This window comes from Budorcas taxicolor, chromosome 10, assembly GCF_023091745.1.
Source record: "Budorcas taxicolor isolate Tak-1 chromosome 10, Takin1.1, whole genome shotgun sequence".
Taxonomy (NCBI): domain Eukaryota; kingdom Metazoa; phylum Chordata; class Mammalia; order Artiodactyla; family Bovidae; genus Budorcas; species Budorcas taxicolor.
The window spans coordinates 36,172,676-36,194,794 of NC_068919.1; the positions used below are offsets into that span (position 1 = coordinate 36,172,676).

The 22,119-nt window shown below is 41.2% G+C and overlaps 1 protein-coding gene across 2 annotated transcripts in view; it reads left to right on the top strand.

Moving 5' to 3' along the window:
* Window positions 1-22,119, top strand: part of GANC (glucosidase alpha, neutral C) — a 72,915-nt gene that overhangs the window by 41,990 nt on the left and 8,806 nt on the right. For both annotated transcript variants that reach the window (XM_052646404.1, XM_052646406.1), the window contains exons 16-22: window positions 884-980; window positions 5,701-5,802; window positions 6,917-7,160; window positions 12,703-12,767; window positions 14,737-14,813; window positions 17,375-17,449; window positions 21,013-21,126. In XM_052646404.1, the coding sequence (XP_052502364.1) occupies window positions 884-980; window positions 5,701-5,802; window positions 6,917-7,160; window positions 12,703-12,767; window positions 14,737-14,813; window positions 17,375-17,449; window positions 21,013-21,126 (774 nt within the window). The remainder of the gene's footprint in view (window positions 1-883; window positions 981-5,700; window positions 5,803-6,916; window positions 7,161-12,702; window positions 12,768-14,736; window positions 14,814-17,374; window positions 17,450-21,012; window positions 21,127-22,119) is intronic.

The following is a 22,119-nucleotide window of genomic DNA, read 5'->3' on the forward strand; positions in this document are numbered from 1 at the left end:
TTCAGAATGTAACAGGGTTCCTGTGACCCTCTCACCAATTGCTGTTTTCCAGTGGGAGCTGCTGGCTACATATGGCATGGTTTCCAGAAAGTATCAGTTTACTTCTCTATGCAGGCTCTTGCTATATCTGTAAACTACTTTATGGTTGGAGAATTTTCTTATGTAGGCCAGAGCCAGGCACTTAACCTCTGAAGCTCAGTTTTTTCCATTAACAAAAACTATCTCAGAGGTTGTTGTGTAAGTTATAAGAAAAAAATCTTATTAAAGTGCCTACAATAATAAGCATCAAATAAATTCTCTTTTATTATTTACCATTATTTCATTGCTATTTTTAAGTTTTTATTTATTTACTTTTTTGACTGTGCTGAGTTTTAGTTGCTGCTCAGGCTTTTCTCTAGTTGCGGCACACAGGAGCTACTCTCTAGTTACAGTGTGCAGGCTTCTCGCTGAAGTTGCTTCTCTTGTTGTGGAACACGGGCTCTAGGGCACGTGAGCTCAGTGGCTGTGGCTCCCAGGCTGCTAGAGTATAGGCTCAGTAGTTGTGGTGCGCAGGCTTAGTTGCTCCGCAGCATGTGGGATCTTCCCAGACCAGAGGTTGAACTTGTGTCTCCTGCATTGGCAGGTAGAGTCGTTACCTCTGAGCCACCAGGGAAGCCCCTGTTTCATTGCTATTTTAATCAAAGAAATTGTTTCACTCTTTTAATAGGGAAATTTAGAGCAGTTTCATTATATTATGAAAATTATTTGGAAGATTTTTTAATATTTTCCATTTCATGTTCCCACCTATTATTTACTCTTTGCACATGAAATAGCTTATTGGGGATGTCTGCACAATGCCATAATTCAGTCGTCTATTTGAAATTTTTCTTCTTTGACATCATAGCAAATGGCCACTACAGAAGGACTGATCCAGCGATCTAAAGGAAAGGAGAGACCCTTTGTTCTTACACGTTCATTCTTTGCTGGATCACAGAAATATGGTAAGGACTGGCTCATATGATCATACTTAAAAACACAAGCTAGCAGCCTGTCTCTTTTGACCATATATGGTATATGGTGCAACTCTGTTGATATTTTCCTTTTCAGTAGATCACCCCTTAGATTGTAGAGAGTGATGCGCCCTGAAATATTTATTTTCTCCTGAGACAGAGTAAACCAATTTTAATAAAGTTTAGTTACTTGTTTCCCATGGAAGAACTTCCCTTGTGGCTCAGCTGGTAAAGAATATGCCTGCAATCAGGGAGACCTGGGTTCGATCCTGGGGTTGGGAAGATCCTCTGGAGAAGGGAGAGACTACCCACTCCAGTATTCTGGCCTGGAGAATTCCATGGACTGTATAGTCCATGGGGTCACAAAGTCAGACATGACTGAGCAACTTTCACTTTTCATGGAAGAACTGGCCACTTAGTTGGGAGAATGTCTTTAGAGAATCTATTTCCTGGGATGGCCTGTCTCTTTGATTTATCAAGACCGGAGAAAATATACTTCTAACATTCCTTCAACCACCTGTTCCACTAAGCAGTGTGGTTTAAAATAGACCTAGCTTTTTCGCTGTGGTCAGTGTCATCTATAGCTGGATCCAGTGTACTGGCTAATGCAGATCTAGTTCAACCTAATCACCCCATGGCAGGAAGGCTCTTTGACGTCCCTGGCCTTGCATAAATAACCTGAAGCTTAAGTCCCAGTTTGAGGAATCCAGCCTTTATTTTACCAGAGACATTATTAGGCCTGCTACTCCACCCCTGAAAACCAGCCCCAATGGTAACTCTGGAAAGGGCCAAAATATTATCAGCAGGCAAAGATATACAGAGATGCTCATCACAGCATTAGTCCTTAAAATAAAAAGAAATAAAGAAAATCCAGATATCTAACAGTAAGGGAATAGTTATTAAGTAATGGTATATTCATATGATAGACTATCATAAGGATATTTAATATATGCCTTAATTGCATGGTAGATGAGGGAAGGAAAATCAGGATACCTAAATGTTTATATATTATCCTGATTTTGTTAAAAAAAAAAAAATATATATATATATATGTATGTATAGGTATATGTAGGTAGTAATCTAAATGGGGCTTCCCAGATGGCGCTAGTGGTAAAGAACCCACCTCTCAGTTCAGGAGACCTAGGAGACTTGGGTTCGATCCCTGAGTTGGAAAGATCGCCTGGAGGAGGGCATGGCAACCCACTCCAGTATTCTTGCCTGGAGAATCCCATGGACAGAAAAGTCCATGATGGGAGCTCAAGTCCATGGGGTTGCAAAGAGTCTGACACGAAAGAGGCGACTTAGCAAGCACACATGCAGTAATCTAAATGAATATAATACCATGGTGATTATGAGTTATTTTAATTTTCTTCTTTTTTATCTCTATTTTCCAAATTCTCTATAAGTATCCTTTTTAATCACTAAAACAAGTAAGGTCTTTGAATGAAAACATTTCTAAGGAGAAGTTTAAAAAAGATATAACCGGAGGTAGTGGAGGGGTGGGCTGGGGGTTTCAGGTTAGCAGATGCAACTATTACATATAGAATGGATAAACAACATGATCCTGCTGTGTAGCATGGGGAACTATATTCAATATCATGAGACAAACCATAATGAAAAGAATATGAAAAATGTATATATGTATAACTGGATCACTGCTGTGCAGCAGAAATTAGCACAAAATTGTAAATCAGTTCTGTTCAGTCATGTCCAACTCTTTGCGACCCCATGAATTGTAGCATTCCAGGCCTCCCTGTCCATCACCAACTCCCAGAGTCCACTCAGACTCATATCCATCGAGTCTGTGATGCCATCCAGCCATCTCATCCTCTGTCATCCCCTTCTCCTCCTGCCCCCAATCCCTCCCATCATCAGAGTCTTTTCCAATGAGTCAGTTCTTCACATGAGGTGGCCAAAGTACTGGAGTTTCAACTTCAGCATCATTCCTTCCAATGAACACCCAGGACTGATCTCCTTTAGAATGGACTGGTTGGATCTCCTTGCAGTCCAAGGGGCTCTCAAGAGTCTTCTCCAACACCACAGTTCAAAAGCATCAATTCTTTGGTGCTCAGCTTTCTTCATAGTCCAATTCTCACATCCATACATGACCACTGGAAAAACCGTAGCCTTGACTAGACGGACCTTTGTTGGCACAGTAATGTCTCTGCTTTTGCGTATGCCATCTAGGTTGGTCATAACTTTTCTTCCAAGGAGTAAGCGTCTTTTAATTTCATGGCTGCAGTCACCATCTGCAGTGATTCTGGAGCCCCCCAAAATAGTCTGACACTGTTTCCCTGTTTCCCCATCTATTTCCCATGAAGTGATGGGACCAGATGCCATCATCTTCGTTTTCTGAATGCTGAGCTTTAAGCCAACTTTTTCACTCTCCTCTTTCATTTTCATCAAGAGGCTTTTTAGTTCCTCTTCACTTTCTGCCATAAGGGTGGTGTCATCTGCATATCTGAGGTTATTGATATTTCTCCCAGCAATCTTGATTGCAGCTTGTGTTTCTTCCAGCCCAGCGTTTCTCATGATGTACTCTGCATAGAAGTTAAATAAGCAGGGTGACAATATACAGCCTTGACGCACTCCTTTTCCTATTTGGAACCAGTCTGTTGTTCCATGTCCGGTTCTAACTGTTGCTTCCTGACCTGCATATAAGTTTCTCAAGAGGCAGGTCAGATGGTCTGGTATTCCCATCTCTTTCAGAATTTTCCACAGTTTATTGTGATCCACACAGTCAAAGGCTTTGGCATAGTCAATAAAGAAGAAATAGATGTTTTTCTAGAACTCTCTTGCTTTTTTGATGATCCAGCAGATGTTGGCAATTTGATCTCTGGTTCCTCTGCCTTTTCTAAAACCGGCTTGAACATCTGGAAGTTCACGGTTCACGTATTGCTGAAGCCTGGCTTGGAGAATTTTGAGCATTACTTTACTAGTGTGTGAGATGAGTGTAATTGTGCAGTAGTTTGAGCATTCGTTGGCATTGCCTTTCTTTGGAATTGGAATGAAAACTGACCTTTTCCAGTCTTGTATAATTGTAAATCAGCTATACTTTAAAAATAACAGAAGATATGCATATAAGTAATTTTTTATCTCTTATATATGTTGGCCCATTGCCTAGTCTTTAATACTCTATGTGAAGCTATTGACTTACCCCCAAAGCATACCAAGTGAGGCATTACAAAGAACACTGTTGTATCAAGTCCTGTGCTGAAACCAACAGCCAGAGAGAACTTCCAACTAAACAGCCATTTGAGACCTGAAAACATCTGCATATTTACATGAACTTTGTTACTTTATAAGAATGTTATGGGTTTCAAAGTCATTATGTAGATATATACATACCTCATTTGAAGTCCAGAAGGAATTATGAAGGTACTGTTTTAAAAGAAAAATCCCTTGAAAATATTTTCCTTTGCAGACCATAGGACAGCCTAAAATTTCTACAAAATATTAAAACAAAAATAGCCACAAAAACTATTTTAGTAAAAGAGAGACAAAATGTTTCAGGAGAAATATAGACTTAATAAAATAAGCTTATTTTCTTTTATGAATATCTTGAGTGTTATATATCTTTACAAGTTCTTACCAACTATTCAGTGCTCAAGAGCACTGGCTTTAGAGTTAGACTGCCTGAGCTCAAATCCTACCAGATCCACTTTTGCCATATTTCCATCTGCTGTAAAATAAAGTTAGTGTTTACCTGATAGAGTTGCTGTGATGATTAAATGGAATGATACAAGCAAAATAGCATACCTCCCGGCTCAGTGAGGGCTCTATAAATGTTAACCATTGATATTACTACTTTATTTTGTCTCCTTCATGTGGTCTTTTTTTTTGTCTTTTCCTCATGTGGTCTTAAAACCTCTTACAGAGGATTTTGCAGAAAGCAGGGTGGCACATAGGCATATAGATCAATGAAACAGAATAGAGAATCCAGAAAGAGTCCAACACATATATGATCAAATATTTAGCAGCAAAGTTGCCAAGGCAATTTAATGGAGAAAGGAGTTTTTTCAATAAATAGTACTGAAACATGGGGTATCCATATGGGGGAGGGGGAAAGAATCTTAACCCTTACCTCACACCATACACACAAAATGGAATATAGACTTATACTATTAAAGTTAAAACAAACAAAAGGCGTCTAGAGAAAAAATGTAGAAAGCTTTCGTGACTTTGAGATGGCAAAATTTCTTAGAACACAAAAAGCACAAAACATAAAAAATGATAAATTGGATTTTATCAAAATTTTAAAAAGATATTGTTAAGAAAATGAAAGTGAAAGTCACTCAGTCACATCCGATTCTTTGTGACCCCATGGACTATACAGTCCATGGAATTCTCCAGGCCAGAATACTGGAGTGGGTAGCCTTTCCCTTCTCCAGGGGAACTTCCCAACCCAGGGACCAAATCCAGGTCTCCTGCATTGCAGGTGGATTCTTAACCAGCTGAGCCACCAGGGAAGCCTATTGTTAAGAAAATGAAAGTCAAGTCACAGACTGAGAGAAGACATTTGCAATATACATATATGTTTATCAAAGAACTTGTATCCAGACTATATAAAGAACTTTCATAATTAAATAATTAAAAGAAAGAAATGTTTTCCTTTATATTAGTTTGTCTATTACAAATATGGAATCTAAATATGAAATTTAGTACACATGGATTTTTTTTTCTTTTAATACCTTCTTACTGATGACCAAAGGTGCTGTGTGGACAGGTGACAACACAGCAGAGTGGAGTTACCTGAAAATTTCTATCCCTATGTTACTTACCCTCAGCGTGACTGGGATCTCCTTTTGTGGAGGTAAGGATAGCCCTCAGGGCTGAAGTGAGAGAAAAATCAAAGCGGTGGGAAGTGCGGGGGGTGGGGGGTGTTTTCATTAAAGCTGGTCAGAAATCCCTTCTTGTGAGTTGTTTTCAACAGAATAAATGTGGGAAAGAGAAAATGAGGAGAATGGAGTACAGACTAGAGAGGAGAATGAAGGGGATGCTTCAGCACTGCGAGCGTCTCGTCTGAACTGAGGACATAAAGTCATCAGAAAGCAAGCCGCAGTGTTCTTTTCCTCATTCTCTTACTGCTCTCTTCCCTCCTTAGACACTCTTGATAACTGAGGTTCTCTTCTTGAAATGCTCCTTTTCTATCTGAGAGTGAGAAAAATGGAGAGAACTACAAAGGATTTAGCAAATCAGAAATCAGCTATATAGAAATCCTGCGCCATTTTATATATATACACACACTCTTGGAAAAGATAAAATTTAGTTAAAATAAGATTCTCTGTTGGGTTGCCTTCCCCTAATCCTAGTAATTCCCTGCAGATGAGAGATCTCAGTATAGAGATGCTCAACCTGGCTACAGGTCCAGCTGCCCCTTGTTTTCTGTGGGACTGGAAGCACTTAATATCACATTTTGATAGATGTGTTTTTTAATAGTGCTAGTTCACATTGAACACAAAGAATTTGTATCCTGCTTAAGGGCTATGCCTGAAATTTTCTCCCTACACCTCTAATTCTGATTATGTCTCTCTCTTTGGTTCTTTCTATAGTTTTTATCTTGCTTCAAACAAAATCAATTGCCAACCACCACCACCACCCCCCCATCACTAAATACAGGCTTACTGAATCAGGCAGATATTATGCAGTGTCTGAGTTACCAGGGTTCAGGACAAACAGAAATGCTGATCTTGCAATAAAGCCTTTTGACAGGAAAAGAACATATTCAAAGAGCATATTGTCAGATCCCCAGACAGCCTAAGGTTTTCAGTATGTGCTTCCTAATTTGAGGCCACAGTTTGATGCTGCCATTTTGAGTGCACACACATACCTTTGCCCTATTGGTCTGCAAGGCCTTTTCTTACCTGTGGGCATCATCTGTTAGACGCCCGGATATCTTACTCAGCCTTTCTTTACTGACTAATCAGCGGATGTAGGTGGCTTCATCGGGGATCCAGAGGCAGAGCTGCTAGTGCGGTGGTACCAGGCAGGAGCCTACCAGCCCTTCCTCCGTGGCCATGCCACCAGGAACACCAAGCGACGGGAACCCTGGCTCTTTGGGGAGGAGCACACCCGGCTCATCCGAGAAGCCATCAGAGAGCGCTACACCCTCCTGCCCTACTGGTATTCTCTGTTCTACTCTGCACACGTGGCTTCTCAACCTGTCATGAGGTAAACAGGCTTCACCACCACCCCAGTAACCAGTCTCTACCAGAAGATCCCCTCAACCACTGGCAATGGAGTAATCACAGTGATTGCAAAAGAAAAGCCAGGAGTTCAACCAAGTGTCAGTCAGGTTATTGAGCACCAACTGTGAGCAGGGTCAGGCAGTGGAGGTCACAGAAGATAAAAACTAGATCTCCTGCTATTTGGTGATTCAAGCATTAATATTTGGTTAGCGTTAGTCGCTCAGTCGTGTCCAACTCTTTGTAACCTTTGAATAGTAGCCTCTGTCCATGGAATTTTCCAGGAAAGAATACTGGAGTGGGGTAGCCATTCCGTTCGCCAGGGGATCTTCCCGACCCAGGGATTGAACCTGGGTCTCCTGCACTGCAGGCAGATTCTTTACCATCCAAGCCACCAGGTAAAGCCATAATATTTAGTAGGGGATAGAAACAGAAGGAAGGAAGGAAGAGAAAGAAAAGATAAAGTGACTTTGTACTTCAGTTCATCTAGTATTTAACCTATGTAGGGAAACAAAACATGCCACCCCAAAATGTGTCTTTTTGGCTTGACGATTCTTAGGAGCTGATTGTTTTTAAACATACAAAAGGCTCGGGAAGTCTTTCTTTTTAACCTCCTCCTTAAATGCCTACAAGAATTTAGTTAAAGAGCTTGGTCCAGGAAGTACATTATCGCCAGAGATACCTACAAGGAATATGCGCTAAGCATAATAGGGGGAAGCTGGGAACTAAAGTCCTCTCTGTGTCCCATTGTCTTTGCATGGCCCAGCAAATGTTTGTTTATCAAACATTTGTTTTTCCATCTCCACGTGAATATCTTGCCTCACTTTTGGTTTTTTATCTTTTTTTTTTTTTTGGCTGCACCATGAGGCCTGTGGGATCTTAGTTCCCAGATCAGGGACAGAACCCATGCCCCCTGCAGGGGACACACAGAGTCTTAACCACTGGACTGCCAGGGGAAGTTTCCTTCCTCCCCTTTGAAGTCCCAAACCTCACTCACTTCTCCTTCTCTCAGGTGTTACATCAGCCTCAATTGCCTATCTTGTCTTTAGGCAGTATATTTTTATGGAGCTACTGTTTATACATCATTAAATTTGATTTTCTACTGTTAAACTCTGTCTTGTCAACTTAATTCTTGGACCAGTCAGAAAAATCTAGAAGGATAGAGGAAAGTAGGTTTTTCATCCCCCACACCCATTAGCCTTCTCTCATGAAGAACAACTTATTCTGCCAGTCTTAGCTCTCTCTTACCCTTAGGGCTTTTCCTGGTGTATAAATGATATTCCGAGTCTATTTTGAAGGCAAGATGTGAATGGGTTAGAGAACAGTACACACAGAGAACACATAGTACATCAAGACCTCTAGATCAGCAGTTCCTCAGCCTGACTCAGATCAGAATCACCTGGGGAGCTTTTTTAAAATACAGATTCCCAGGCCAGACCTCCAAACCTATTATGAGCCCGTTGGTTAAGTTCCAGAGATCTATGTTTGTTGGAAGTTTTCCTGGTGATTTTAGACATCAGCCAAGTTTAGATGCTTTGTTACTATTTAATAACAAAAGAATCAGTTCAGTTCAGTTCAGTCGCTCAGTCATGTCCGACTCTTTGCGACCCCATGAATTGCAGCATGCCAGGCCTCCCTGTCCATCACCATCTACCGGAGTTCACTCAGACTCACGTCCATCGAGTTCGTGATGCCATCCAGCCATCTCATCCTCCGTCGTCCCCTTCTCCTCCTGCTCCCACTCCCTCCCAGCATCAGAGTTTTTTCCAATGAGTCAACTCTTCTCATGAGGTGGCCAAAGTACTGGAGTTTCAGCTTTAGCATCATTCCTTCCAAAGAAATCCCAGGGTTAATCTCCTTTAGAATGGACTGGTTGGATCTCCTTGCAATCCAAGAGTCAAAAGCATCAATTCTTCGGCATTCAGCCTTCTTCACAGTCCAACTCTCACATCCATACATGACCACAGGAAAAACCATATCCTTGACTAGACGGACCTTAGTCGGCAAAGGAATGTCACTGCTTTTGAATATGCCATCTAGGTTGGTCATAACTTTTCTTCCAAGGAGTAAGTGTCTTTTAATTTCATGGCTGCAGTCACCATCTGCAGTGATTCTGGAGCCCAAAAAAATAAAGTCTGACACTGTTTCCACTGCTTCCCCATCTATTTCCCATGAAGTGATGGGACCAGATGCCATCATCTTCGTTTTCTGAATGTTGAGCTTTAGGCCAACTTTTTCATTCTCTTCTTTCACTTTCATCAAGAGGCTTTTTAGTTCCTCTTCACTTTCTGCCATAAGGGTGGTATCACCTGCATATCTGAGGTTATTGATATTTCTCCCGGAAGTCTTGATTCCAGCTTGTGTTTCTTCCAGCCCAGGGTTTCTCATGATGTACTCTGCATAGAAGTTAAATAAGCAGGGTGACAATATACAGCCTTGACATACTCCTTTTCCTATTTGGAACCAGTCTGTTGTTCCATTTCCAGTTCTAACTGTTGCTTCCTGACCTGCATACAGATTTCTCAAGAGGCAGGTCAGGTGGTCTGGTATTCCCATCTCTTTCAGAATTTTCCACAGTTTATTGTGATCCACACAGTCAAAGTCTTTGGCATAGTCAGTAAAGAAGAAATAGATGTTTTTCTAGAACTCTCTTGCTTTTTTGATGATCCAGCAGATGTTGGCAATTTGATCTCTGGTTCCTCTGCCTTTTCTAAAACCAGCTTGAATGTCAAGGAGTTCACGGTTCATGTATTGCTGAAGCCTGGCTTGGAGAATTTTGAGCATTCCTTTACTAATGTGTGAGATGAGTGTAATTGTGCAGTAGTTTGAGCATTCTTTGGCATTACCTTTCTTTGGAATTGGAATGAAAACTGACCTTTTCCAGTCCTGTGGCCACTGCTGAGTTTTCCAAATTTGCTGGCATATTGAGTGCAGCACTTTCACAGCATCATCTGTCAGGATTTGAAACAGCTCAATTGGAATTCCATCACCTCCACTAGCTTTGTTCGTAGTGATGCTTTCTAAGGCCCACTTGACTTCACATTCCAAGATGTCTGGTTCTAGATTAGTGATCACATCATCATGATTATCTGGGTCATGAAGATCTTTTTTGTACAGTTCTTCTGTGTATTCTTGCCATCTCTTCTTAATGTCTTCTGCTTCTGTTAGGTCCATACCATTTCTGTCCTTTATCGAGCCCATCTTTGCATGAAATGTTCCCTTGGTATCTCTAATTTTCTTGAAGAAGTCTCTAGTCTTTCCCATTCTGTTGTTTTCCTCTATTTCTTTGCATTGATCGCTGAAGAAGGCTTTCTTATCTCTTCTTGCTATTCTTTGGAACTCTGCATTTAGAAGCCTGTATCTTTCCTTTTCTCCTTTGTTTTTCGCCTCGCTTCTCTTCACAGCTATTTGTAAGGCCTCCCCAGACAGCCATTTTGCTTTTTTGCATTTCTTTTCCATGGGGATGGTCTTGATCTCTGTCTCCTGTAAAATGTCATGAACCTCAGTCCATAGTTCATCAGGCACTCTATCAGATCTAGTCCCTTAAATCTATTTCTCACTTCCACTGTATAATCATAAGGGATTTGATTCAGGTCATACCTGAATGGTCTAGCGGTTTTCCCTACTTTCTTCAATTTAAGTCTGAATTTGGTAATAAGGAGTTCATGATCTGAGCCACAGTCAGCTCCTGGTCTTGTTTTTGTTGACTGTATAGAGCTTCTCCATCTTTGGCTGCATAGAATATAATCAATCTGATTTCGGTGTTGACAAAGGAATAGATTATTACAAAGGCTTGTGAATATAATGAAAATGTTTCTCTTATTAAAAAGTATCTTTCCCTCATGAAATTGAAAGCAACATTAGAACCATGAAGTTAATATCCAGAGATATTGAAAGTTTTGTGATTTTAATAAGCCCAAGTGCCTCCTACTTAGTTGTGTACAAGTAACAATAAAACAAAACTCAAACACCACACAAGTTTCTGAAACGTCCAAAAATGTTGCCAACTTGAAAACGAGAAAAACCAATTCCTTTCACTTAGCTAATGATTAAGGATACATGAAAAGCAGTGACAATTAAAAAATGGCACAGATTCTACATTATAAAATTCAGTTTTACCAACATTTAAGTTTGGTAGAAACCAACACAATACAGAAAGTGAAGAAGAACTAAAGAGCCTCTTGATGAAAGTGAAAGAGGAGAGTGAAAAATTTGGCTTAAAGCTCAACATTCAGAAAACGAAGATCATGGTATCCGGTCCCATCACTTCATGGGAAATAGATGGAGAAACAGTGGAAACAGTGGCTGACTTTATTTTTTTAGGCTCCAGAGTCACTACAGATGGTGATTGCAGCCATGAAATTAAAAGACGCTTACTCCTTGGAAGGAAAGTTATGACCAACTTAGACAGCATATTACAAAGCAGAGACATTACTTTGCCAGCAAAGGTCCATCTAGTCAAGGCTATGGTTTTTCCAGTGGTCATGTATGGATGTGAGAGTTGGACTATAAAGAAAGCTGAGTGCCGAAGAATTGATGCTTTTGAACCGTGGTGTTGGAGAAGACTCTTGAGAGTCCCTTGGACTGCAAGGATATCCAACCAGTCCATCCTAAAGGAAATCAATCCTGAGTGTTCATTGGAAGGACTGATGTTGAAACTCTGATACTTTGGCCACCTGATGTGAAGAGCTGACTCATCTGAAAAGACCCTGATGCTGGGAAAGATTGAAGGCAGGAAGAGAAGTGGATGACAGAGGATGAGATGATTGGATGGCATCACCAACTCAATGGAGATGAGTTTAAGTAAACTCCGGGAGTTGATGATGGACAGCGAGGCCTAGCGTGCTGTGGTCCATGGGGTTGTGAAGACTCAGACACGACTGAGTGACTGAACTGAACTGAACATAATATAGTTAAGCAATTATCCTTCAGTTAAAAATAAATTAATTAAAAAAAAAACATTTAGTTTGTTTTACACCAAAAACATTTGGACTCGGGCAAAGTTCCGATTATGCCTGTCATAGTAATTCAGTGCTCAACAATGAGAACAAGAAGTTTCGGGTACTAGAATTCTCAAGCTTTAATTGGACCATTTAAGCTAACAGACAGCTCTTTCACACAAGAAAAATATATAGTAATCATAACAAGGGGATCCCAGTTGGTGCTAGTGATAAAGAACCCACCTGCCAATGCAGGAGATGTAGGAGACTGGGTTCGATCCCTGGGTCTAGAGATCCCCTGAAGAAGGGAATGCCACCCATCCAGTATTCTTGCCTGAGAAATCCCATGGACAGAGAAGCCTGATGGGCTATAGCCCATGGAGCTGCAACGACTTGAACAAGACTTAGCAGCTAAAAACAACAACAACAATCATAACCAGTGCTCATAAAATCTTGACTCGTATGAAAAAAGTCTTGACTTTTTCCAATTTCCTTTGTATAGTTATAAAACTGAAAATATGAGTGATTGAATTGTAAAAAAAAACCTGATGATGTTGAAGTAAGAAATTTCTTTTTTCTTTTCCCCAGGCCTCTGTGGGTAGAGTTCCCTAATGAATTAGAGACTTTTAGTGTGGAAGATGAATACATGCTGGGTGAGCATTTCTGGATTAATTTTACTTGTGAGAAATACTATAATTATGTTTTTCTTATTATATTTTCTAGTATAGGAACACTAAAAAATCCCTAGTCTCAAGAAAGCCAAAAAGAAAGGAAATTTCATCACCAAGATTTTTCATGTGTTGGTGGGATCCCAACTCTATTCTTTTGTCATGTAGTGCTTCTCATAACATGTTAACGTCATATAAACCCATCCCATTTGTGAATGCCATTTGGAATTCTTGTTCAGGGTCTACCTCTAAGCCTTAAGATACCACCAAAGGGAAGGGAAGTAGAAAAAAGTGAACCAGATAGTTACCTTTGTAAAGACCCAGAAGAGCTTATTTCATATGCAAAACAGGACTGGGGTTGTTTGCTTGTTTTTGGTTGGCCTCTTTAATAGGGGTTAATCAAATCTGGAAAAGGCAGTGGCACCCCACTCCAGTACTCTTGCCTAGAAAATCCCGTGGACAGAGGGGCCTGGTAGGCTGCAGTCCATGGGGTCACTAAGAGTCGGACACAACTGAGTGACTTCACTTTCACTTTTCACTTTCATGCATTGGAGAAGGAAATGGCAACCCACTCCAGTGTTCTTGCCTGGAGAATCCCAGGGACGGGGGAGCCTGGTGGGCTGCCGTCTATGGGGTCGCACAGAGTCGGACACAACTGAAGCGACTTAGCAGTAGCAGCAGCAATCAAATTTGGAACAGGGAAGTTTATCATTTGGGTAATGTGTTCAAGAGGCCAGGCTTGGCAGAGAGTTGCCCAAAAGGTGAATTCTGTTTCTAAAGAGTAGAACCCCCAAAATGTAAAAAACCTATCTCTTTAGGTCTCCACTCATCCTTAGATCTCAAGTTAAAAAGCTACTACTTCCATAGAGAAAATTTTCCTGACCAAAATTGCTTCCTAATATCTAATTCCACCTGCCTTAGTCAAAGTCAGTTCCTCTTAATACATAATTTTCATTCCATTTTGTTCTTTTACCGGTTTACTATTTGTCTTAGCTCTAATTAATTTGTAATTACTTGTTTAATATCTGTTTTTGACTGTAAACTTGATGAGGGCAGGGACCATGTCTGTCTAATTTGAAGCTACATTCCTCAAGCCCAGCACAGTCCTCAGCAGAATTCAATGAATATTTGTTGAATTAAATAGTGAATTTGTAATTGGATGAATTTTACATATGCTAGTACCAAGATCAAAACAAAATTAATAATCTAGATTTCCTTTAAGAGAATTATAATTTCCCTGATGATTCCTGCCTAAGAAAGAGGGCCTGAATATCTATGCAGACCACACTTCTGGGTCACAGTTGTAAACTCACTACATTTAAAGTCACATATAGCAAACAATGAAGCACTTGGAAAAGTGAAATGGTGCTTTCATACTACAGTTGTGCACAAAGTGAGACTATGCTGGACTATGTCAGGGTCCCTCCCTTTAATCCTAATACACCATAAGTGGATTAATGATACGCAATGATACAGTCACCTCCGATCACCTGTCCTCTTTCTAACTAACAATAGATCTCCCTGAGGAATCATTGGTTCAACTCACCAGGATCTCTGCCTTTAAGAAGTTCAGTTGTGTGGTCTTTGAAACCACAAAAGCACCCAATTAAGAGAGCAGCATTGAAACATATACATTACCATATGTAAAATTACATAGCCAGTGGAAATTTGCTGTATGACACAGGAAGCTCAAATCCGGTGCTCTGTGACAACCTAGAGGGATGGGATGGGGTGGAAGGTAGGAGGTGGGAGAGAGGTTCAAAAAGGAAGGGACATATGTTTACCTAAGGCTGATGCATGTTGATATGTGGCAGAGACCAACATAATAACGTAAAGCAATTATCCTCCAATTACAAATAAATAAATTTAAATTTAAAAAAAATTTTAAAAAGAGAAGGGATGTTTTCAGACCTCTCTTAATGATATTCAACTTTATTTCTTCTCCACATTTCAGGAAGTGCTTTATTGGTTCATCCAGTCACAGAACCAAAAGCTTCTGTGGTTGATGTGTTTCTGCCAGGGTCAAGTGAGGTAACAGTAAACAACAAACGTCCGCATACCTTACATGTGTATGTCTTCCTTTCGAACTTGGTGGCTTAAAACAACAAAAACTTATGCTGTCACAGTACTGGAGGCTTGAAGTCCAAAATCACGGCATGGGCAGAGTTGGTTCTTCCTGGAGGTTCTGAGGGAGAGTCTGTGCCACGCCACTCTACGCTCCCCGCTTCCCGAGGTTGCCTGCACTCTTGGCATTCCTTGGCTTGTACCCACCTCACTTCAGCCTATGCCTCCATCTTCACTGTGTGTGTCTGTGTCTCCTCTCCCATCTGTCTCTTACAAGACACTTGTGATAATATTTAGGGCCTATCTAAATAATTCCAGATAATCTCCTTACCTTAAGATCCTCAATTTAGTCAAATCTGTTCCCTTAATATTCACTCCTTCCAGGGATTAGGAAGCAAATACATCTTTTTGAAGGGCCACCATTCAGCCCACTATACCTGTCATCACTGATATGACGATAACCAGGCTTTTCTACAGAAAGCCCATGAATGATGTTTTTTCTGCTTGGTTTCTCTAGGAATTTGTAGTTCTGCAGGTGGGGGCTCTTTACAAAGGTTCCCCTGCAAAGCAGAAACCTGAGAAAAGGGTTAAATATTATAACAGCTAAATGAAATGGCTTGCCAAGCATTTCTGCTAAGAGTTTCTTAAATTAATTCTAAGTGCAGGCTCCCATTAAGAGGAACCAGCTCCCTGTCTGACTTTGCCACAGTTTCTATTAATGACCTATTATCATTTCAACCACACTGTTATGACTATGTAGCCTATTTTTTCAACACTCCTGTTTCCAGGAGTGTTCTGTGATTGTTTCTCTTGCTACATCTTCCCAAAGCCTGGGTAGGAGAGCCAAGCTGCTTCTTGCTGGTTAGCTAGTAAAGTACCACAATGGGCAGAGAGCTGTCTAACAGCCTGGCTGTCACCTTCCCGTGTTTCTGTACAGCACATTCCCTCTCCTGCAAGCCTCTTTCTTGGGGAGGCCTTCTCTGATGCCCTCTTTAAGATCACAGACCACTCCCACTGCCCCTGGTTCTGTCCTCATCTCCTGCATCCTTTATTTGTCTCTGTAGAACATGACGTCTTAAACATCCTAATATTTACTTTTCCCTGGAGAAGGAAATGGTAAAATATTTACTTTTATGTTTTATTATTTATCTCTCCCATTAGAATGTTAGCTTTTTGAAGGCCATGATTTTTATCTATTAATGGCCTTGCATTAATGGCCTATCTGTTAATGTATCCCTCGCATCTAGACAGTCATGTGGCACATAGTAGGCCATCTGTAAGTACTTGCTGGGTGAGGAGCTCAGTAACTAAGCACTGGATCTAATCTACATGGTGTTTTGTACCAGTTGTACCCTTCTTAGGCCGGGAATCTTTGATTATGGTACCACACACCCTATGCCTCTCATTTCAGTCAGACTGGAAATGGTTGATGGGTAATCCCAAATCTTGTTTGAATCCTTTTTTTTTTTAACCTATCATTCCCACCAACTTTTTATCTTGAGCTACTAGAATTCACCAAAGAAAGACATTACAAGGAAAGATAGCTAAAGGATTATCCCTTATAAACACAGACACAAAAATCCTTGACAATACATTAGGAAACTGAATACAGCCAAAGATAATACTTCATGACAAGGTAGGACTAATCCAGTTGAATTGAGAGTTCACTGCAGCGGACAATTGTCAGGGCACAGCCCTCTCACAGTCATGGGAGGACAGTGACAGATTCAACATCCCAGCTTTATACAGCCTCTGGTAATCCCAGGAGGTGAACTGTGGCTGCCAGAAATTATATTGGACTAGAAGAGAGAAAAAGGTTTTCTTTTCATCGTTAAGATAGTATCTTAAGGATTTATCCCATCAAATTACTTTGGCAGAAGCTTTTTGACACTTTAGCAAGTAAACCCCCTTGATGGGCATCTCAGATAAGAGTGTGAACCTCATCCCTGAATTGTACTCTGTTTTTAAAAAATGACACTGTATTAGTAATCCAAATTTCCATTTGTTTTTCTCTAAAGTCTGTTTCCCTGTCAGACGCTTCCTTTTCTCCTGCCTCATTTGTAATTTATTTGCTTGGTGTGTGCTTTTCTGTTTTGTTGTTTTCTCTCTTCTGTCACCTTTTCCACTATAAGATCATTATGTTTTTATAAGCCAACTGAACTATAAAATCCATGAGGGCAGGTTCTATGTCTTTCTGTTCACTCCTGTGTACCCAGCAATGCTGGGCACATGGTAGGTTGTTCAGTAAATAACTTCTGGATGGATGGATGGAAAAATGAATGGCCTTTTACTCAGCTTAATCCATCACAGTACTAGGTTAGTTAGTCCTTTGGGATTTTCTTAAAAGCATATGTTCTCTCTAACTTCTATTCAAGATTTTTAAAATTACACTTAAGTTTTTTTTAATCATACTTATTTTGGCTTTCTGGTTATTTGATATCCAAATAAATGGATGTTTTATTAAATAATGAAATCATGTGCAAAATGTGCTTATACACATTTTTTCACGAGGGTCTGTTTCTTTTCAGATTTGGTACGACTCTAAGACATTTGCTCACTGGAAAGGAGCGTGTACAGTAAAAATCCCAGTAACCCTGGACGCTGTAAGCTATTTTCAGACTGTTATTTGTACCTGCTGTGCTGGTTAGTTTACTCAGGCTGCCATGACAAAACACCATAGACTGACTGGCTTCAACAAAAGAAAGTTAATTTCTCACGGTTCTGGAGGCTGGAAGCCCCAGATCAAGGGGCCAACCAGTTCGGGTCCTGGTGAGGGATTTCTTCCTGGCATGGAGACAGACACCTTCTTGATGCATCCTCTTATGGTAGAGGGAGTGTGTGCTCTTCTTGTGTCTCTTATGACACTAATCGTTTGGATCAGGGTCCCCCTCCTATGACTTCATTTAATCTTAGTTACCTCTGTAAAGGTCTCCAAATACAGTCACACAGGGGCTTGGGACTTCACTATGTGAATTTTGTGGGGACACATTCAGTTCATAACATGTGCCTTCATAGAAAGAACCAAGGACGTCAGTGTATGGTAACATATACACGTGGAGACTGAATGTAGATTAGTAGAGGGGCTCCCTGGTGGTTCAGACAGTAAAGAATCCGCCTGCAAACTGGGAGACCTGGGTCAATTCCTGGGTTGGGAAGATCCCCTGGAGGAGAGCATGGCAACCCACTCCAGTGTTCTTGCCTGGAGAATCCCCAAGGACAGAGGAGCCTGGTGGGCTACAGTCCACAGGGTCACAAAAAGTTGGACACAACTGAGCAACTAAGCATAGCATATAGCACAGAACTGAAGGCAGGGAGAGGGTTTGGGGAGCAATGGCGAGTGACCATTAATGGGTACAGGGTTTCTTTTGGGGGGTGATTTTTAATTGATTATGCTGATGGTTATATGACTGAATATACTAAAAACTACTTAATTGTACACTGTAAATGGATGAATTGTATGACATGTGAATTTTCACAGTTTGGAACACTGAAGATACAGTTCTTCCCCATTTATTTACCTTTGTATGTCTAAGAAAAATAATCACACTGACAACAGGGAGTAAACACAGTCATAGCACCGATGCCATACAGAATGGCCTTCTACAGCACCAAGTCAGGAGACGTGAGTTTCTAGTTGGACCTCTAGGCCCAAGGGGAGGCTACGAGTTATGATGTTAGACCCAGAGCAGCCCATCCAGGCTGCATTTCCTTTTGTTAAAATTAATTCATTTGTTATTTATTTGGGTGCAGCAGGTCTTAGTTGCAGCACTCCGGGTCTTCCTTGTGTCAAGCGGGATCTTTAGTTGCAGTGCATGGATTGTCTAGTTGTAGTGTGCAGACTTACTTGTCCTGCGTGATGTGGGATCTTAGTTCCCTGACCAGGGGTGGAACCTGAGTCCCCTGTATTGCAAGGTGGATTTTTACCCACTGGACCACCAAGGAAGTCCCCCAGGCTGCATTTCTGAAGGGAAGTTTGCTCCTGCAACTGAATCACAGCCACTACCAGAGACCTGAAGTAGTGTGAAAATTTTTAAATAGATGTATGTTATTTTTTAAAATTCTCAGCAGCAATATGAACTCCGTTGTAGAGAAAATGGAGCTTCCCTGGTAGCTCACATGGTAAAGAATCCACCCAGGAGACCTGGGTTCAATTCCTGGGTCAGGAATGTCCCTTGGAGAAGGGAATGGCAACCCACTCCAGTATTCTTACCTGGAAAATCCCATGAACAAAGCGGCCTGGCAGGCTATAGTCTGTGGGGTCAAAAGAGTCAGACGTGACTGAGCAACTAACACGTTCACGTTCACATAGAGAAAATGATTTCAGATGCCAATTTTCAGATCTAGAATAGACCTTAACATTCATCTACTTGAATCCCTCATGCTTACAGGTGAAGACAGGGAGGTTCACAGAAGTTAAATTACTTGTCCAGGGTTTCAGCTAAATTGTGGCAGAACTGAGATAAGACCCCAGGTCAATTGGACTTCCACTCCAGGGCCCATCCATATTAACTTACTGCCTCATTCTTTGAAGGAAAATAAAAGAAGAAGAAATTGACTGATGCGGGTGGGGAAGTAAATGTGCTTTTACTTCTTGCTGCGAGTCAAGCAGACGGTGGACATCTTGCCTACTCCACCCTCACTGCCAACTTCGTGTATACAGCAGTGCCCCTTATCCGAGGCTTCATGTTCCTCAGTTTCAGTTACCTTCAGTCAACTGCGGCCCCAAAGTATTAACTGTGGTCCAGAAACACTAAATGGAGAATTCCAGAAATAATTCATAAGTTTTAAACTGCATGCTACCCTGAGGAGCATGATGGAATCTTGTGTCATCCTGCTTCATCTTGCCCAGGACATGAATCATCCCTCGGTCCAGCAGATCCAAGCTGTGTATGCTACCCACCCATTAGTATGGGGAAGGTATCATTACATAGGGTTCAGTACTCTCCTCGGTCTCAGGCATCCACTGGGGGTCTGGGAACGTATCCACCGGGAAGGAAGGGGGTGCCTACTGTATTCTAGCTCTTCTCCCCACTTGCAGCTTACTCAGAGCAATGCACAAGACTTCACGTGATCCAGGGAGCTCCCTAAGAGAGGACTGCACTGGGAGGCATGGGACCTACTGGGCTGTCCTTGCCGTGAGTGCTATTCCAGAAGACCCATGCCTACAGCTCTGTTGTCAGAGTCACATCAAGTGCCCTTGGCAGCTTCTATAACAGAGATTTCACAGATTCACCATCAGAATTGAGCCAGTCATCCTCGTGATGCAGGGAAGCAGGGACCAAGAAGTGTATAGGCTAAAGGAGGGACAACAGTCGTCTATCCCAAACCACAAAACCACCATCTTTTATAAACATATACACAGGTATATCTGGGCCTGCTTGCATAGACATAAAAATCCCCTCTTTAGCAGGGTCCTAAAAATAAACTTGTTTGTTATATTGACAGGAAAATTAAAAATACAAAGCAGGAAAGGCTACCTATAGGATATTCAGAATAGATAAAATTTGATGGAGGGTGAGAAGTTTTCCCTAATAATTTTTTAAATGAACCATTTTTAATATTTGAACTCTTTTCTTTTTAATGCCAGGGCCTGTGGTAAGCTACAAGCTGGGAGAAAAGTAAGAATACAGTAGACCCCCTTCCCCACGAGGGATATGTTCCAAGACCCCAAATGGATGCCTGAACCCGAGGAGAGTACAGAACCCTATATAAAGATATTTTCCCCATACTAATGAATTTGTGTTCACAAATGTATTTTGCTTTTGAGTCTACATTTATGAAGAATGTATAGTGGGACTTTCCTGGCAGTCCAGTGGTTAAGAATCCACCTGCCAGTTCAGGAGACATGGGTTTCATCCCTGCTCTGGGAAGATTCCACATGTCACAGCGTAACTAAGCCTATGCACCACAGCTACTGAACCTGTGCACTCTGGAGCCCGTGCTCCACAACAAGAGAAGCCACCACAATGAGAAGTGTGCACACCACAGCTAGAGAGCGGTCTGTGTTCAGTGCAACTAGAGAGAGCCCAAGCGCAGCAACAAAGACCCAGCACAGCCAAAACTAACCAAATAAAAAAATTTTTAAAAGAATGTATAATGAAATATTTTAAAAGCCTTTGAAATTGCCTTATATGAATCCTCCTCTGAGAGTATTCTGCTATTATAGATACCAGTGTTTCAACGTGGTGGAAGTGTGGTACCAATAAAGACCACTATAGGGAGATCCACAGGCTTCATGACTGATTCCCCATATGGACTCCGAGTGGCTCTAAGCACTAAGGTACTTGAAAAATATTACTTTTGCACCTCTTGTTTGTTATGACTCTGTCTCTTTACAGTGGTAGCTCTGAGTGTGTAAGAGTGGTGAAGCCCATCTATGGGATAGGTGCTCCTGATGTTTGTCTAGAAATCAAAATTTTGAGTCATTTCTGCATCATTGTCCAACTTATCTAACTTTCCTGGAATTGCTCTCAGGGAACTCTGAGAACTAGAAATGATAGAAATTTCCTCTACGGTACTGTGACCCTTGGTGCTCTGCAGCTTGGCATTGATTACACTGGACTGAAAGCTCACTGGGCTATAGGCAGCCTGCCAGTGTGGATTGGCCCTGTCAGTCTCCGGTAAAAGGGTCCTGTGTCTAGGCAACATTCCAGGGACGCAGCCCCACACACAACAACTTTCATTCTCATTGGATGGCTCAAACAACTACAGTCTCCTAGGGTAAGGTCTAGAAGGATCCAGAATTGATCTGTTCTTTTGAGGAGTTCTTTTGAGCTGAATGAGGCCTATAGCAGATTCCTCTCCTAACCGTTTGCCAAAATATAGTGCCAAACACAAATCCTCACTCTTAAGCAAATGTTATAATTCACTTTCTTTTTCTTACATCTTTCTTTTCCATCCATTTCTTTTAAGCATGTCTTCTTGGGTCAAACTATGGGCCTTGGGCCCATGGGAGGCCATGGAATAAATTACAAGAGACTTGAAGTCCATAGCTCATGAAGCATTGTCAGTAACAGGGAACTGCCATATGGAGTGCTGTGACATTGTCTGACATGCAAAAGGGATCCTCCTACCAAAAGACAGTAGGAACTAGGCACCATTCTCCAAATGGAGGTTCTTCTAAAGATAGCTGATCTCATCCATTATATACTTTTTCCTTTTAACTTCAGTTTCACTGGGTGAATGTTTCTTGACCTGTTGTCCCATTTTAGGGTAGTATTTTTGAAGTCACCTATGCCACTGACCATACTTCACAGTTTAAATCTCTTTCAAC